At 49.7% G+C, this 19,109-nt stretch overlaps 1 protein-coding gene across 1 annotated transcript in view; it reads left to right on the plus strand.

The window, feature by feature from the left end:
* The window catches only part of COL27A1 (collagen type XXVII alpha 1 chain), a 96,135-nt gene that overhangs the window by 22,993 nt on the left and 54,033 nt on the right, over window positions 1–19,109 (plus strand). The window contains exons 2-6 of the mRNA XM_086475562.1: window positions 13,243–13,390; window positions 14,148–14,306; window positions 14,870–15,065; window positions 16,692–16,835; window positions 18,617–18,658. Of these exons, the coding sequence (XP_086331688.1) occupies window positions 13,243–13,390; window positions 14,148–14,306; window positions 14,870–15,065; window positions 16,692–16,835; window positions 18,617–18,658 (689 nt within the window). The remainder of the gene's footprint in view (window positions 1–13,242; window positions 13,391–14,147; window positions 14,307–14,869; window positions 15,066–16,691; window positions 16,836–18,616; window positions 18,659–19,109) is intronic.

Genomic DNA, 19,109 nt, shown 5'->3' on the forward strand with positions numbered 1-19,109 from the left:
GCATTATGGGCTCAAGCTGACCCGTGAGCCTTTGGTGAAATGAGACTTTATAAGAAGAGGAGATCTTTTTGCTTGGGGGCCCCAGGGTCCCTGGCCCTGCAGGTGACCCTGATGCCTGGGAAAGCAGCAGCTCATGGCATCGAGCAGCTTGCCATCAAACTTGAAGACTCACAGGCACTCAAAGATACTGCGGGTGTAAAAATACCAGTGGAGAGGGAGAGGTGGGAGGTGAGTAGCTCTGTGAAACGCTGAGCATAAAGAACTTGGAGGAGCATTCAGGAGTCGAGTAAAGGTTGAAACCGCAACAATTCAATAGTTTGTGCAGGAAAATTGGCAGCCGTGAGTGTGGAATGAATCACAAATGTGCACATGTTTTGCCTGAGGTGAAAATCAGAGTGCTTTTTGGCTGTGAAATGTCAGCTTGTTAGTCTGGGAAACACTCATTTTTAATTTTTTCTTTATTTTTGTGAGCTATGTTGAAGGGAGCATGAGGGGAAGGTTGGGACTGTTATCCTGCCCTGCTCTGCCCCAGGCTGTGCTGTTGCTGGTGCATGAGGTTCTTGTGCTTCTTTTTCTCTCTCATTCCTGTTCTGTTTCTGCAGATCCCCCGGGGCAGACAATGTGTGGTAGCTAGATACAACCTCCAGGTCATTGTTCCCAATCAAATGAATTTTAGCGCCAGGTCAGAGCCTGAGCACTGACCCTTGCGACAGAATATCTAAAAGCGAAGGACGCAGAAATAGATCCCTGCAAAGCGCTGTGCACTTCACTTGTCTGCAGTGGGAAACTTTCCCTTTAATTAAGTGCACTGGTACTAATTTCGGTTTGGGCATTAGTCATACGCTGAGTAACAGGAGCTGGTGGAGGCATTTGCAAGGCTCAGTGGCAAAGCTCAGCTCAGGCAGGTCCAGATCCCACAGCCTGCGGCTGTAACAGGCCTGGGCTCACGGGAGCAGCGTCTGTCTGTCCCCTCTCCCTCGGCACGGGACCCTTGCTTCTTTGCAGGGAGTGCCAGTATCTCCAAAGTGATTCATTGCAGCATGAAGTGGCTATATTTTAGCTAAGATAAACTGTGCACTGACCTGTAACCATTCTTTAAAGGGGAAAATTGGCCTTGCTGAATGAAGGCATGGCTGAGAAAGAGTTCCCCTGAGTTAGGATGGGTTTGGACAGAGGTAAGAGGTTTCCCAGATGCTTGTGCAATAGGGAGTCTCCTGCAATAGACCCCATGTTCTCGAGAAAAGCAGACAGGAGTTGCCTTTCCTTGCCAGCAGTTGGGACCTCGAGTCTCCAACAAGCTCCCAGGAAGCATCCCTGGTCCCATCGCTGCCAGGCGGGCGGCTGGAGGAGCCTGGCAGGCAGCAAACCATGCCTGGGAGCCTGGACATGGCTTGGGCCCTGGCTCTCTGCCTGCCGTACTTGGCACAGTGCAGGAGCATGTCTCTGGCAGCCTTGTGTCTGGCCCCGTGTCCCCTGGCTTTTGCCCTCAAGCTCCCTTCCCTGTGTGCCAACTTCTGTCCAAAGCCAGGACCAAGGGACAGGCAGCACTGGTGTGTATCCAGCTTTGTGGGTGTAGCTGCCATGTTTGCCCTGTGCTTTTGGGACCATTGATTACTCCAGGGTGATGTTTTCAAGGTTTTCTCTGTAAACTGGCGTGCTGGAAACATGAAAATGTGAAAGCAGAGCATCCTGCCCCCCGAGGGGTTTCTGGCTGGGGCATGATCTACCATCACAAACGCTGGAGTCTTGTGCTAACGGCAAAGAATTTTGTTGCAAAGTCACTACAGTTTGCTTCTCCAGCCTCTTGTCACCCCTGAACTTGTGAATTTGTACAAGTCAAAACGGATCCAAGTGTGAATTTGCCAGCTCTGTGCATGTGGACGCATGTGATGGGGCTGGAAGGCACGAGGCCAAGGGCACAGTAAATTCTGAGAAGGATCTTTGCCCATCCTCCAGCTCCTCTTGCAGGGATGTGAAAGAAGGTATTTCCTAGGCGAGCGAGGTGGGAGTGACCTGAGCCAGACCTTTACCGTTGCATTATATGATTTCTTCCTGAATGAAGTCATCGTTTCTTATCAAGCTTGGAAAATTAAGCTATCTGACTCCCTCGCCTTCCCCCAGCCCATTAGTCTTCTGGGCCACTGCAGGGAGGCTGATAAAACGCGTTTGTCATTAATACACTGAGAGCCAGCAGAGGAGGAGGGTTGCGATTGCCAGGCCTTGATGTTAGGAGCAGAGCAAGCAGCTCTGCAAAGTACCTTCAAGCACACAAAAGGTGAAAGCTCTAGAAAGATGCTCTCTGGACATCTCTGGCTTGTATGGAGGTTGCCCTTTTGCCGGTGGCTCTCTACTCTACCGAAGACTCTGTCCCTCGGGTCTGCTGGCAGCAGAGTCTGAGAGGTGAAAATCAGCCAGGTTAGGGAAAACACACTCTGATTTTTTGGCTGCAATGGAGAGAATTACAGACAGTTTGGTCAATATAGGGACTGAATTGTGGGGTTGCAAACTTCAGCATTTATTGCTTTAGCTGGGATGGAAGAGATCCTTGCTTGGCACATGAGGTCTCAAGGGAGCAGGGAGGATGGGCACAGGAGAAGACAGGCAAGAGCTTCCAGCACAAGCTAACTCTTCGATCCTTCCCTTCAGCTGGGATCTGCACATGTACATTCTACTTCTCTCAACATACGTGTCCTCACGGTGCCTCCCACCATTAGCTCTGCTTCATCTCTCCACCTGTACAAAAGGAAAATCAATTTGCCCAGAATCATGTCAAAAGGGGAATGAAAACCTGGGCAACATGCTAAATCATGTGGATGAGCCTCTACATAGGCAGTCTGCTTGAGCAGAGCAGGTTATGAAGCAGCAGCCGTTTGGATGCTGAAGGAAAACCGTTGGGTTAGTTGTCATTTTTCCTGGGGATCTCAGTCGGCAAGGACATGTGTATGCAGCTGGGGACAGCACGAGCCCTGCTCCCGCATGGGTGGTGTGCAGATGCTCACTGGCACAGCCCGCACGGGTTTAAGTTAACCTGAGACGCCTTTTTATGCCAGCTGGGCAGATTTGCTGTTGCTCCCTCCAGCTGTGACCGCTACCAGAAATGAAGCTGTGCTGCTTGTGCCGGTGTTGGACCAGACATGGCAGCTCCAGTGTTTGAACATAAGGTCCCCTGGGTCTTAAAGCACAAAGGACCTTTCACTGCTTTACTGCTGCTACTTTCCTGCAGCTTTTTGATACTTTGATTATAACTTGGAAAACAGGAGTCGCAGAGATCCTGAGCCAATGCGCGCTTTTCCGCGGCGTGACGGATGGCTGCTGGCACGTGATCAGACTCTTTCTGGTTGCCTTTCACCAGTGACTAACATCTGGGCGTATTGCCTTAGATGTGGCTTGCCTTGGTCATTGCCAATGATATCAGGTTTAAGCTTCAGTTTTTCAGCCTCGGATGACGTCACATGTACAGTTTAAAATCACCGTTACACTAAACCAAATTAACCAATTCATCACTACCAGAAGGAGCAGGAGGAGGGTAGTTTTGAGGAAGGGTTTGGTTTTGGGGTGCACCAAGCCCTTATTTGCTGATATGAGAGGAATTCCCAGGATGGGCTCCCTGGACATATTTATTTTTATTTTCTCAGGCTGTAATCTCTCCCAGATGTGTATGTCTGCAGCAGAAGATAATACTAACCTGACCATTTCCCTTGTTACTCAAGACACTTTCAACATTGTTGAAATAATAGCTCAAGCTGAGCCTCAGCCAGACTTTAAAATAACTACTCGAAGACAGTGGGGGGTTAAGCTGGAGAAACATTTGTGAAGATCAGTTTGTAATGGAGAAGGGGACTGAGGTATTTCAAAAGCAGGTATTTCCCATCAAAATGTTGTTTCATTCCAAAACTCTGAAATTACATTTCCTTTCATAAGAAATCTTTCTGCTTTACTCACCTCTACCTCTTCACTTCAGTTCTGTAGCTTCTGGTGTATATTTTGGTGACCCCCCCCTGCCATTTGGTGAAGAAAGGGGAGTTAGGAGGTAAACCAAACCCTTCCAACCTCCTTCCCTTCCTACCGCTGCTTGGAGAGCATAGCCTGCAAAGGGGCTGCTTGTGTGCTGCTGTGCAACAGGGAGCTTTCCTACCCCCACAGTATGTTGCTGAGATTTTAGAAATGCATCCCATTCTGCCTTGGGAGGAGTTTAAGTCTTCACAAAACATCATGAAAGCTCCAAAGGGAGAGAATGAAAGCTCTGCGTGCCCAGGGATCTCTTGGCCAGCCCAGGCAGCTGAGCAGAAGTATCCTCCAATGCTCCCCAGGACAGGAGAGACTTGAGCTCAAGTCCTGGCCAGCAGCTGCTAACGCGGACACTGCCTTTGGCTCAGCAAAACTTTACACTGCAGGGAGCTGGGAGGAAACAGCAGGAAAGACTTGCTCTGTGCCTGCCCTTTTCCTCTTCTCTCCTGCAAGCATCTGCTGTTGGAGCCAGGGGTGGGGGCTGGAGGGACCTCCTTGTGGTCCTGACCTTGAAGTCTGTCAAATCCAGATAAGCCTTGGCCATCGGAGCTTGGGGGGTATGTGCACATCAACATGCGTGTGCTCTCCATCAACATGAGAGGATGCTGAAAATCAGGGGTACAAACTCTGGCTGTGCCGTGGGCTGCCCTGCTTGGTGCTGACTGTCCCACCCAGAGGAGGTTTTCATGATCATCCCTTCATTGCTTTTCTCCAGTGGCTTTGTGCTTATTTATGTGCGTGTCTTCCAACCCTATAAAACAAAACAACAGAGAGGGAGGCTTTTGGAAAGCTGGTGCTGGAAACAAGCCCCTGGAGTGTCATAGTTTGTAGAATTTGCTATTAATTTACTTTGACAATGGAGCAACAAAGAGAAGCTTATTTACTAGTGACAGCAGGGGCCAATGTTTTTGGGACCTGTCCCCATTCAGTGTCACACAAGTTTTACTAGTGTGTTTTTTAGTTGTTTTTAAATTAATCCCACAGAATCCGCCATATAAGCATTGTAGACCAATTCAAATCTGGTTTATGCTGATTCACTGTAATTCAGTAATTAAGTTTAATTGCTGTGAGGCAGACTTGAACAGATTGAAGAGTGGCTGTGCGGGGATTTGCACAGGTTTAAATGAAATCCATTTAAAAATACCCCTCCAGCTAAACCTATTAAACCCCGAATATAGATAAAGCATCAGTTCCACAGTGTTTGGCTTGAGAAAAGCGAGGATTTGAGCTCAACCCGACAGCATTTGCTGTCAGTGGCCCAGGAGGGGACAGGACATGAGTGCACAGAGCAAAGAAAGGAGGAACAGGGCATAGGAGACACACCAGGCTGTGTGTGTGGCCTTGGGGGTAAGGGATGTGCAAGGTTGGGGTGAGGTGTAGCACCCCAGAGCATTTTCCTAGAGACCAGGAGGTTTGGGTTGAGGTTAACTCTCTTGATTGCTCAGGAAGAAGATGGTTGAGGAGCTCTGCGGGATCTCTCAGTACATGTGTTGGGAAGGTTTGAAGTGGCATCTCTTGTTTTCTTACTTAAAAAACCAAAACAAACCAAAACCAACGCAAGTGAGGCCACCAAATCCTGCAGAGCAGCTAGCCATTGTAAGCTTTCCTCCCAGCCCTTCCCAGCACTTCCTTCAAAAGGATCTCCAGCTGTCAGGATATTGATTTGCTCCACTTTTTTTTTTTTTGCAAAGCCTTTCCCTGTCCCCATGAGGGCAGGAAACTCATTCAGTTAATGGGGTGAGATTTTCATGCTGTCTCATGGCTTGAGCAGTTGGGATTTGCAGAGAGAAGACCTGATAAGGATGGTGAAGCTGAAGGCTAAAATGCCTGCCGAGCCTGTTTCCCCACTCTTGTGGCCACTCTGGTTTCACCATCCCTGTTGTGTGTTTATCAACCCTTAAACTCTTTGCTTTCCTGCTCCCATTGCTCTTCTCCCAAAAGCTCTTTCTCTGGCTCTCTTCTTTTCCTGCCACTTGGCCTACTTTTTTTTGTAGCCGCCGTATCCTTATTCGGGGTCATCCTCAACTTCCAGCAGCCCTTCCTCCTCCCCAGGCTTTGTCCCCAAAAGCCCCATCCCCATCCCAGCAGAGCCCCCCGTGCTGAGCCTGTACAAAGGAGCGGCAGCACGCCTGCAGATCTGCGTAATGAGCTTCAGAAGAAGCCTCTGCTCCATTTTTTCCTGTCTAAACAATGTGTACGGCTAGCTCTTTCTTCTGAAAAGGTTTTGCTTCCCTGAAATTTTCTGTCCTCTCTGTGGGTGGGTGGTTGCATTCACTCTTCCACTAATAGGTACAACGTTCTCCGTGGGAAATGTGCTTTTTTCTTTTTCTTCCTGCTTTGGCTCTGTCCCCTTCAACTTGGAGCCACTGGGTCAAAAACAAATTATCTCTGCTCTCCGGAGCAGGAAGGCGAAGGTTGAAATCCTGTTGCATAACCCTCTGAATGCAGGTCCATTGCTGCAAGCTGTGTGCGCTTCGGCTTAAACCTCATCTCGTGCGGCTTGTGGTGTTGCCCTTAAAAAGAAATTATTAGGTGCAACAAGGGAAATGGGAGCAGTAGGAAAAAAATGTGGCACAGGAGGTGATATGGATGGCTGCTGTGGGTGTTATTTACATTACAAGCAATGCTAGGATAGAAAGAGAAGCAGGAAGAGCTGCTGGAGGGTTGATGTCCTGCAAACACAACACTACCAGGGTGTCTTTGACCTTGTCCACCCAATGTGCAGAGTCATCAGGCAACTCAAAACAAATATGAAGCTGCTATCTTGGGTTGCCTTGGTCCAGAGAAGGTCAGGTACAACCTCCAAGCCCAAGAACGTCTTTCAGGAGGCAAAGGGTGGTGGAGCGTGAGCTGTGAGTGGAGGAGCATCAGAGTTTTGGGAGGGCTGTCTTGTTTTGAATGCTTGGCCGTGGACGATGCCTGTGCTAATGTGGCGGTGTCAGTGGTGTGAGGTGCCAGGAAACCCTTGCCCCAGTATAAAGTCCTCTTTTTCCATCACTTAATCCAGAGAGCCTTTATTATTAAATTCTAACTGTGATGTGCAAGCATCTCTAATTCATATTTTGAAGTGCATGGCCTGTGATCCTAAGCAGACTTCTGGCAGGACATTTTCATAAGGCACTTAGAAATTAGAGGGAGAAAAGACCCATTAGGTCATATGCTCCATTCCCCAGCCAGCAAGCACCAGGGCTGTCCTCTGGGGTTGTCCCCAGGGCTTGTCCAGCCCAGTTATTTCAGGTCCCAACCAGTGGTACCGCATCCAGGGGAAGTGACTCAGCCTGACAGACCCTGTTACAAGCTCTCCCAGGGCTCCAATTATGTTTTAGATTGTTTAATATCATTCCCTTTTCCCTCATTTCCTTCCTTTGGGGAGAACACAAAGCTGATTATAAGCTTCACATGCGCATACAAGCCAGAGGAAGACACAGATGGTCACTTTTCTGTATCTGCAACCTGGGGTGCCCCCCCAGGGAACAGTGTCGCTCTGGGATGCAGCCCCAGGGATGAGATGGGGTGGTGGAAGACCAGTACTGAACCCTATCTGGTCTCTGAGAGCACTAATGGGCCTTAATGGCCCTGACCAACCTCACCTGGGACCTCCACCCACACCCTCATCCCAGGAGCCCCATTTAAGCTCAGTCCTGGGGTTTCAGCCCTCTCTTGAGCTATGGTGTAGGGTGCTTGCCTCTAGGTTTGCCTCTGGCTTTGCCCGCTGGGTGGACCATGGACATTTGCTGGATGTAGCCTGTCTCCTGGTAGGACCCCCTGTATGTTTGTTTCCTGTCTCTGTCTCTTGGATGGGCTTTGCACCCACCCTGTAGCCTTGTTTCCAGATCAGCACGTGTCTCCCTTTGCCCTTGACTGTGCTTTGTGGGGGACCCTGGACCTGGTTCATGGCTAGCCTTGCCTGGGGCTGCCTGTGAACCCCGTTACCGGTGGCTGTCTCTGCCTGTTGTGTGTCCTACCCATGGGACTGTGCCTGTTAGCAAGACACTGCCTGCATTGGGGTCCTCCACCTCCTGCCTCACCAGCCCCTGAGGAGCAGCTGGCCCTTGGTGCTCCCTCCCACCTTCCCTCTCCCCTGCCCAGGCCAGGCTGGTGGATGCCGGTACACCAGGCATGTTCCAAACTGGCCTTGCAGGGTAACCAAAATCCCTCTCTACAAGGTTCCCTGTCTGCCCACCCTCTTCCTCAAAGAATGGATTTACCTTTGGAGTTGTCCTCCGGGTCCTGAGTCTGAGCAGGGCATTGATTTCTCCTCTTGTTCCTTGGGAATTTTAACTCTGTCTGGGGCCAAAAGACTGGCAAGGGCAGGAAAATGTCATATTGAAAAGATGGAGCTCATGGCCTGGTGTGGGTACATTGACAAAGTCCCAAACAGTGCAGGGGCACATGCAGGTCCCTCTGCCTTCATTTCTCCTTTGTTCTAGAAATGCTGATGCTTTTTGTGTGGTTAATATTTGAGCTGGAATTTGTTTATAACTTCTCAGAGTGGTGGGGTTAAGTCTATCCTTCTTTCTGTCTGTTTTTTGAAGTGACTTCATTTTGAAAAAGAGATGCATAAACTTCTTTTATTTACTGTTTAACTTTTTTACAAAGGAAACAAACAAGAAGTAATAGTTATTTTTAATAACCATCTCTTAAAGTGCCCTAGTGTGCACAGACCAAGGCAGTGGAGGTATTGATGCTCCAGGGCACACTGCTAGTAGTCGGGGAATGCATCTTCTCTTGCAAGGCAAGCTTTGCAAGGCTCTGCTGGCTCTCCTGTCTCGCCTGATCTTAGGATTGCTGGGACATCTGCACTAAAGCACAAAGTCAGTCTGGCTGTTTCTCTTGGTAAGGTTTCCGGGCTGTTGGACGCAGACACCTCCTGACGCAACACCAAGCACTGTAATGGGTTCATGGGGTGTGATTCAGCAGCTCCATGCTGTATCTCTAATAGGTTTTTTTATAGGTGTCCGCCTTTGCGCTGACTGCTGTGCTCCCCATCCTTGGAAGCATTTCTTCCAAAGCATGCTTGGCACCCTGATGACTGCTGGTTAACTGCAGCTTGGGATGCCACATTCTTGGCTCTGGCTCCAGTGGCCAGTGCTTGTCCTTGTTGAGGTTGGCCCGTGCACAAGTCTCCCTGGCGTTAGGCTGCCTGGGAAGATTCTTGTGCTGCTTTAGGAGACCGGGGCAAGCTGAATTTGGCAGCAGCTGTTGACCTCCAGGAATCTCCTTTCCAGCATAGAAATAGCCATTCTGCAGGCTTTTGGTTTGAGGTAGAACAGCAAAGATGTGTTGAATAGCAAAGTTTTGCACGCAGAACGTGTACTGTGGGCAGTCTTCCCTGGCTTTTCTGCAGATGGGCAAGGAAAAGCCCAATGCAAGCCCAGCTGGACTGTGAGCACAGCTTGCTGTGAGCCCTGCCTCGGGGGTCCTGGGCTCCATTGCCTCCAGGCTGGAGGCAGGAGCATGTCAGTGGTGAAGGTTGCTCAGCCGTGGTAGAAAGAGCATATGTGAGCAGAGCTGCTCACTGATGGCCACTGGAAGGAGGTGGGGAAGCCTGGCTGTGAAGCAAGGCAGTGGGGTGAATGCCTGTGGGCGTAAGGCACCTGAGTCCTAGGAAAGCTGAGATCTCATGAGAAAACATGTTTTTTTTTATAAAGGAAAGATAGAATTACTGTATCAGGTGTATGCTCTGTCCTGTCCCTGACTCTGGCTGCTGCAGTGACTGCACTCACTGCATCCTCAGCATCCACCTGCCTGGGATTAATCTGCTCCCACAAAGGCTGTGACCCTGATCTCTGATAGCTGGTGAGTCAGACCCTGCAGCTGAGAATTGCTTCCACAGGTAATCCAGGTCGAAGCAGCATGTCTGCTCCCGGCGGTTAAAGCAAAGAGAGAAAATAAACCTGCTTTGAAATTTAAAGTAAATCCGTGATGTTCTTGTAACAACCAGAAACCCAGCAGTGTCAGAATGGAGAGTTGACCCTTGGTTAATCCTGGGGAGAAGTTGCACGCAAAAGCTTTGGTGTTGAGGCTGGTTGAGCACTAAATCCAGTGTCATAAAGAACCTCGCTGTGCATCACCCTTTGCCCCAGGATGAGAGCACGGTGCCATGAGCTGCAGCTACCACAGAAAGACGATCTTCAAAGTGTCTGTAGTAGATCGATCCCATCTGATGCTTTGCTGGCTCACGCAGAATGGATTTCTGCTGCAGGCGTTTGAGGCCCCAGTGGCTTATCCCAGTGGTGCAGAAACTAGCCAGATGTGGCTAAAATAAATACATGGAAAGCTGCTTCTGGAGAACAGGGAGTAGGAAGAAAAAGCAGTGCATGTGGAAGAGCTGCAATCTAGAGCTGGTAAAGTGGGAGAAGGGCATGTGCTTTGCAGCTTCCCCAGCTCTGCGTGAGGGCTGGTGTCCGAGGGGCACATCATTTATTTCTACATGTCTCTCTTGGCTTATGGGGGCAGTCAGGGAGATGAGTGGTGTTTGCAGTGGCTGATGTGCCCAGGGTATAACTGTGGAGCTGATTGCCAGGGTTTAAGGGCTGACCCTCTCCCGGGGGATTGAAATGACCTGTTATCATTTGGTTGCCCTTGCTTGCCTCAAGTAGAGGTTTGGCATCATCCTCTGAACTGCCTGCATCGTGCAGGGGCTGGGGGGGGCTGTGCTCAGCTCTCACTCTGCCGCTCCCAGTGTGCATGCAAACATGTAGAGCAGCGTTCACAGGGAGGGGAACATGACTAAATCTATCCCGTGACGTTCAGGCTCTGGTGGCTGCCGTGGGAGAGGCTGCAGTAGTTGCACGGCTGCTCTGCTGGAGCTGCGGCTGCTCTGGGCATACAGGGGGATCAGCTCGTCTCTCCCTTGGCTGGTAGGTGCAACGCGTTCTGGTGCTCCATGCTGTGGACAGCTGCTCCCTTGGCTGTGGCTGGTTGTGCTTCCTGCCTGTCCCATTGCCTGGGCCTTAAGAGATCTCATTAATTTCAGTCCTAATTCTGTTTTTCTTTTGTGACAAATTCTTCTCTTGGGGTTGGTGAGGGGTCCAGAGGCAAACACCTGCCCCTGTGATCACTCTCCAGCTGCCTCCAGCTCTTAGGCCATGAGGAGAGGAGTCTCTGCTACTTTATTTAGGAAAGTGCCAAGCACATGTTTAACTTTAACCCTAGATGCACACGGTGTCATGGACCGTGGTTTTAACTTTGAGCAAGTGCTCAAGTTGTGTGTTAAGGCCATACCCTGCCCAGGAAAACTTCCACGTAAGCATTTACTTCCAGTATAAAGTCCCCAGCTGCAGCTTGTGTAGGAAGGCCCTTCACCTGATAGAATCCACTGACTTCACACTTGTCTGCCTGTAATCACCAGCAAAGCTGATCGGTGATGAGGGCTGCAGCCCCTGGAGATGGAGCGTGCGGGTCTTGGCACATCTATTGGTGTCAGCAGCTGGGAAATCACCCCCCGAAACTGCTTGGGAATGGGAAGGGACAAACATTCCTGGTATTTTTTCCCCTCTCTCAGCTGTGTTTGGTCTCAGATCAATTCCCCATGCTGTCTGTGCATGTCACTTGCAGCACTGAAGCTCTGCAACCCGGTTATGTTTCAGGGTTTATGACTGTTCAAGTCTCCAAGGGGCTCAGCTCTGCACACTATCTGGCTTGCTGTACCGTTTTTGCAATGTTCCTGCTGCCGAAGACTGTTGCACATTCGTGTTGCTGGGCTGAGAGTTACCTGGGAACATGTCAATGCTGTGCCCATATGGTCACACTAGGAGCTAGGGAAATACCAGGTGAAATCTCAAGTTGCCACAAATGGCTGCATCTCCTGCAAGACCCCATTCCCTCCCCTCCTTCCCAGCCCAGGGCTCTTTCCCTTGCAAAATCTTCTGAGGAGATGGTGGCAGGACTGCTACGTTAGCATCTGAACTGGATCAAAGGAGCTTTCTGTTCAATTGGCTTGTTATTTTCCAGAGCAGCAGATCTACACGGGGTGTGTATCTCCTGTCAGGCTGCAGCATGCCTGAGGCTGTTCATCTGCCCTCAAATAAATCTTGCACCTCATCAACAGTGGGAATCAGAGTCAATGCAGAGGCTGGATGCCTCCCAAGTGATGGCAGATGCTAAAGCAGATGGTACTGGCAGGATTCCCATTGACAAGTCATCAAGCAGGACTGTCCAGGCCCTCCCAGTAAAGGGGCTGTGGGTCTGGAGTGATCCAGACCCCTCCTGCAAGGCTGGGCCCATGGGGTGCTGCCCTGGGTCCATCCCTTGTCCCCATCCCTTGCAGGTGTTGGAGTTACTGCCATGCTTCCCAGCAGCATAAAGGGATGACAAGAAAGCAGGGACCTGGTTGGAGGCAGAAACAGTTTGTCTGGGTAGAGCCAGATGTCTGCAGTTTCTTGTTGCTAATGGAGGGGAACCAGGGAAACCTTGTGGTTTTAAACAAATTTTTGTTCAAGTATTTCTGTAGTTGAAGGATTCTTTAGTTAATGAACTTGAAAAGGGAATGTCTTTGTTCACCAAGGGAGTTAAAACTCCTCGTGAAACTGAAGTGATGGTGCTGCCAAATAGCCCAGACCAGAGTCTCTCACCTAATTCAAACCATCTTGCATGTTCACAGCATCGTTCTGAAAGTGGGCCTTTCACCTGATGGGAAGAGGGGTATGCATGATGCACGGCTCCTGATGGAGCTCCTGACCTTGTCACAGTGATGAACCCTGCTTTGGGCAGAGGGGAATGCCCCTGTGGACTGGTCAGGGCACCCATCTCAGTGGGAGACACAGTAACTTCATCCTGCTCCTTGGCCCAATTCTTTATTGCAATTGGGCAAACTTCAACACGGAAGCTTGGAAAAGGACTGAGCAGGATTTTCTGTACCCAGCTGATCCAGGACTTGTGTTTTAGGACATTTGTGTCCCAGGATCTGCTTTACAGTCCTGGGTGTCCTAGCTATATGATCATAAAGATACCACCAGTGCTGGGATAGGAGTGCTGCTTCATGTCTTTGGGACACTGGTCTCAAAACATGTATTCTGTTTCAAAAATATCACCTGGCTGCTGCTGAGGTTATCTGAATTGTTTATTTTGGTCTGAGTTTACTGAATTTGTAAACTATTTTGATTTCTCCAAATTGCATTCTCTTCTTCCTGGGGCTTTTGTCTGTTGTCTAACAGGAAGAATGAAGAGAGCAGAGCCTGGTAGTGAAGGTATCTCAGCTACTGAGCATCTCTTTCTTCTCCTCCGTTGCAGATGAAGTGAACTTGCTGGACAAAATTACTTCCCGTGCACAGGACCTCAGCAATATTTCCTTTGGCTATGATGAAGCCAACTGCAGCACCCTGGAGATTGGGCAGTATGCTACCCTCAACATCCCTACGAGGGAGGCGTTTGGGGACAGGTAGGCTGCCTTCAGGGCGATGGGGTTGGAGTGCTGGAGCTCAATCATTTCATGATTGCTGGTTGGAGGGGTTACTTTAAGATCTCATTCCATAACAACACGAAGATAACACATCTACTTTGTGCCCTTATGAGCTCAATGTTTCTTCCCTTTCTTCCGTCTTTCTTGGTTGTGTGCAGGAAAGACATTGGCACAGTGTTTGACAGTTTCCAGGAATATGTTTTCTTGGTGTTCTCATCAGGAAAAAGCTCTCTCCGGCAACACATAAGTGGAGAGAGTGAGAAACAGCACAGCCGTATCCACCAGGATTGCTTGAGGCGAAGGCACTGGTCTGTGGAGGCACAGACCAGGTCAGACCTTAGCTGTACTTGACACAGGGCTGTAGCTTGCTGTGAACAAGGACACTGGATGTGGTGAGAGAAGGCAGCACTGAAAAGCTGCTCGTAACAGGGTTACCATCCAGTCTCAGTAGTGGGCAGGGAAGGAGTCCCATGGAAAATCATGTACAGCCACACAAGCGTGTGCCGAGACGGCACCTGGGAGGGATGCATTAAGGTTATATGGGCAATGCTAATTTTGGCCTGGCTGCTGCCTTTTGAGTACCTGACCATAGAACCTGAACGGCTGTTTGATCTTGTTGGGTTTTTTTTGTTCTCACTGAGTTCATTAGTGCTGTGGCTTTTTCTCCTTGCCTTAAGAGGGCGGTTCATGGTGACACAGTAGCTGCTGCAGAATGTCACGTGTTGCTTCTTTCTAGGTTTGCAGATGAGCTGAGTGTGCTGATGAAGCTCAGGTACTCACTGAAGGAGGACACCAGCCTAGTGACCATCCTTAGCCATCGGAGCCACGTGCTCTTCCAGATCAGGATTAACCCACATGCCTTGGTCTTTGTCACCACGAGGAGGAGACACTATGAGTAAGTTCCAGCTCAAGTGCCTTTTTCTTCCTTTTCATGCTTCCTTTTCTACTCCCAAGGCCAGAGTTAAGGTTTCCCACTATGGGCTTTGAGCAGTGCTGCTCTGACCCCACCTCAGCTGAATCGGGTCACGATCCCCAACCTGGGTGATGGTCCTTCAGACCCGGTGGTGTGACTGCATAGGTAGTCACTGCCTAACTCCACTCTGGCAAAATGATGCAGATCTGGAAAACAAAGCAAAGAACAAAAAGGTTCAAATACTTGGGGATAAATCAAGTGGGGAGAGATACAAATACCATTGATTTCCCAGACACCTCAACTCATTGTAGATGTGTCCAAATCCATTGGATAGAAATAGTATTCCTGTGCTGGAAGAGAAGCGATGGCGCTTACTTGTGACAATAAGGTAGACTTATTTTCTCTAGTGCTGTCCTTTGCATCTGCACTAAGGATGGATACATGAGGGACCCTGAGATCTGGTAAGGGTGAAGCCTAGTCCTGCATAAGATGTGGGACCGAAGTTTCACATTGTGCCTCTTCCCTTCCCCCTCCGGGGCATGCAGGTTCCCAGTTTCCTTTCTTGGCGATGGGCACTGGCACCAAGTTGCTCTCAGCATCTCCATGGAGAGGCTGGAGTTGCACGTGGACTGTCGGCTGGTGGACAGAGTGAGCTGGTCCAGTTATTTCGGGATAGGAGTGAACACCGAGGGGCTGATCATCGTCGGAGGCCTGATTGAGTCCTTCGAGATCCCCTTTAAGGTGAGAGCTGGGCAGACCTGGCCAGGCGGTATTTGAGGACATAGTCTGCTCTAGGTACATGAAGTGAGGTTGTGACTCCCTCTGAAGGAATCCATTGCCTTCTCTTCCTAAAACACGGTTGGGGAGGTTCGTCTTCACAAAGGATTAGAATTGTGCAAGGTGCTTGCTTTTGGGTCAGAGTAACACAAGTGCCAGCAGTCAGGTCAGCAGTAGAGAACTCTAGTTTAGAGACTTACTCTCATCCTCTCTCGTTGACCATGACGTGTACCTTGTACAGAAATTATCTGTGCAGTCAGCATGCAAAGCATTTGGTTGGGGAGCTCGTCCCATGCATGTGTTGAAGATAGAGTCCCTGCTCTGAGGACTTTACAAGCAAAGGATTCCCAGCATGTCAAAGTAGATGGGCTTGTTAAAATGCCTGATAAATTACAAGGCTGTCAGGCTTTGTGTTGAAACATAAGTGATGGTCAACCTCAAATACAGAAACTGAGGGCATCAAACAGATTTAGCTCTTACAGAAAAAGTCCAAGTGTCATTTCTGAGACCAATCTCTGGTTTATGTCATCAATCTGAAGCTCTTAATTTCTGTGGGGTAGCTCTCTCCTTGTCTCTGGTTTATAGTGGGCTGCCCAGGTGCACCTCCAGCCTGGGGAGGAAGATTTCAGCTCATTTAGTGAAGAGGTCATCTGGCAGCTTGGACATGCTGCCCTCTTCTCTGCATTTGCTGCTGCTGGGAGGTAGCAGAGGACCACTGGGTGGACGGAGCTGGCTCACACGTTCTCTCTGGATAGTCATGTCATGTAGAAAAGCTGCTTGAGCATGAGTGGTGCTGTGTTTTAACTATTGCACTGAGCTTAATGAAGGAAATGCGAAGGCCACCTAGTAAGGCAGGGAAGCCCTTTTTGAATCAGTTTTGATTCTGACAAGTGCAGAACCTTGGAGGGTGAAATTTTGCATTATGCAAACAGGCGTTTCTATATCTACCTCACTCCTCTGCCTGGTGGTTTGTGCTAGGAGTCCAATATTGTGCTTCATTTTTTTTCTTCTTTGTAAGTCCTCTCTGCTACAGATTATTTTCCCTTTGGTCTCACTGCATGCACCCTTGTTTTCAACAGGGCCTTCGCAGTACGAGAGCATCTCCCTGCTGCTGTGCAGCACCCAGCCAAGCAGTCCTTGCTGCCTCGCTGAGAGCTAGAGGGCCTGGGTGTGTGGGGAGGTGACGATGGAGTTGCAGTCTTTTGCTGCCTGCGGACGCATAGTTGTCAGTCCATTGAGGGGTCCCTTTCGGTACTGCACCTGTCCTGGGGTACTGCTCAGGCTGGGCCAGGGGAGGATGCTCTCTTGGAGGTGAATAGTAAAGGCCTGATCCTGCAGCATGCTTAGAACCTCTTGGATCCTTACTGTTTTTTTAACTCAAGAATAGTTTGCACGTTGCTGGCTCTTAGCCCTTGTTCCCAGGATCTTTGCATCCAGCTCTTGATGTGGAGTGAATGCTGATTGCCTAAAACATCCTGTAAAGAAGTCCATGGCTAGAGAGGCTGGAGACTGCCTCCCTGCCAGACCTTTCCCTCTCCTCTGGAGGAAGCATGTGGGTAAACTATGGTTTCTGTGTCTCTTCCTCCCCAGGGTGCTCTACAGCAACTGACCTTCATCATGGGAGACTCAGCAGCCGCCAGCGAGCACTGCCACAGCTACAAGTCAACATGTGCACACTCCTCCAGCCTCAAACGCTTCGGTTCCCCATGGGAGCTTTCACCAGCCTGGCCAGAGGTGTGGCTGAGGGCAGCTGACAAATTTGGGGGTTGCTGGCCCAAGCTCCTTTTTGGTGTAACATGATTCAAATGAAAGGACCAGCCCAGGGTGTTAATGCAGCCTGGAAGTACTTGGGTCTCCAGTTTGAGTTGAGGTGTAAGGAGGTGATGGTGGCCAGCACATGAGGTGGTGGTTCTTTCACCATCCAAACCCTCCCTTCAAGTCATAGATGGGTTTGGTGCAAAGGGAGAGTTTCTGAGCCAAAGAAAACCTGGGTGTGTGTATGACTGTATGTGCTCATGTGTTTGACACAGGAAAGTTCTGAGTAGCTGCTGAGTAACCCTGCAGCTGGAGGTTTGCTTTTGGGAGGGGGCGAAACCTGTACTTGGGAATTGTGCATCACTTCGAAATTCTTGCTCACACCCAGCAGGATTGCTGCATTGCACCCTTTGCATCAGCCTTTCAAAGGTCGTCTCCTCTGTTTTGTCAGCATTGCTGGAAAATGGAAGTTCTGTGGATTTTACTTTTACTACAATGTTGAGCAGTTTTTCAAGAAATATATCTGTGCCAAAAAGCCCAGATCACATAGTAAATCCCAAAAGACATGAAGTACCCAGGCTTTCCTCAGGAACTGGAGTTGGCCCAGGGAGGCACCTCATCTCTCTAGGCCAGGTATCTAGAAGGACTTCGTAGCTGCCTGGAAAGGGCTTGCTGAAGAGGCAAGTGGCTAATGTCAGCATTTGGCTCAAACCTCCCGTGTGTAGTACCCCTTTCTGATGGTCTAGTGAGGAGCAGGGAGAGCTGCTGGGAAAGGGCAGTGTTAGGAGAGAGAACAAGGTGTGGGATTGGGCATCTGCCCTGTCTGGGTCCTGCCTGCAGTTTCCTTCCTCCAGGATCCTGGTGCTGGCATGCCCAGGTAGCAAAGAGGGAGCGGTGACACCCAGCTGGTGCTGCTGCCCCTGCCTCTCCCTGCTCCTGGAGCAGCCCTGCAGCGATTGCTCCATTCCCCAGGGTGGGCTGCATCAATTTCTTTACTATTTGAAGAGGAGGATTTTAGGAAAAGCCTTGATAAGTGATTAACGAGGCACTGGCTTTGTCAGGGAGTAAATGTGGAGAAGGCCAAGTGTGTAATGCAGAGCAGGTCACTCTGGTTGTTTGCTGGCTCTGAGGGAGGTCAGTGTGTCTGAGTTCCCAGCAAGTGTAACCCATGGTCATCCCCAAAATGATACTTGGTGTTTCTCGTGCCATCAGCCCCTGGGTACTGGCTGTAGCTCTGAGATAAGTTGGACATGCTCCCTAGAGCTAAGAAGTAAGGACACATTTCTGATTTAAAAGCTACAAGGTGTGTCCTCTGAGCCTGCAAGGTGATGGATTTCTCAATCTGTGTTATCCTGTGCTCTGTAGGCCTGGAGCACTCACCTGAATGGCTCCAGTGACTTACCCAGCAGGGAGAAGGTTTTATTTTAAGCATCAGTAAGTTGACTGCAAGTAGAAACCCACAGGATAGTTCTGTCCCACATCGCACTAGTTCCCATCACTTGCTGGCCCTCCTCAGGTCTGATTAGCTTCTAAAACAAAAGAAACTGCAAAAACCACCCAAAGACTTGAAAGGTTTAATCAAAAGCTATTCCCTCATGTTGCTATGAATGACCGGTTCCCAGTGTGCATTCCCTGGATGCTTCCCGTGCAGTTGGAGGCAGTGTGCTCTTCAGTCCTACAGTCAACACTGAGCACGTGCTTGAGTTGGTGCAGGTCCTTGGGCGGTGATATTTCTCCTCTTTTTCTCTCCAACTGTCTAGGTGCCAAAAGAAACAAATGAAATCCAGGACTCGTCTGCTCAGGTATGATTCTCCTGCATTGCTGCAGGAGGTATGTGCAGGGAACACCCCTCCCTGTGTCCCTCGGGTATGTCTCACCACCATAATGTCTCCTCGGGAAATAAATTGCTCTAACAAGCAACAGGTAAAAAGCCAAAATAGCCAGGCAAGGCTAGTAGTTATTGTTTTCTTTGTTGCAATATCTCTTTTTAATGGCTTGAATGTAACCTGATGTGTTTTGGAGGTGGTGGAGGCCAAGGTGAGTTTAGGTGACCTCCCTGAGCATTTGTGCTGAGCCCAAGAGGGGTGACTTGGGGAAGGGGGTGATGAGGTGGATCAGGCCACTGCATGCACCGAGGTGTTTGTGGATCTGCCTGCGAGCCTGGCTGCAGCTGCGTTTGCTTGGAGGGAAGGAAACAGTGAGGTTAGCAGGGTGGCAGGTCTGCATGGTACAGGAAAAAGCAGGAGGGTGGAT

This window comes from Leptosomus discolor, chromosome 19 (genome assembly GCF_034619465.1).
Source record: "Leptosomus discolor isolate bLepDis1 chromosome 19, bLepDis1.hap2, whole genome shotgun sequence".
In the NCBI taxonomy this organism is placed as follows: Eukaryota; Metazoa; Chordata; class Aves; order Leptosomiformes; family Leptosomidae; genus Leptosomus; species Leptosomus discolor.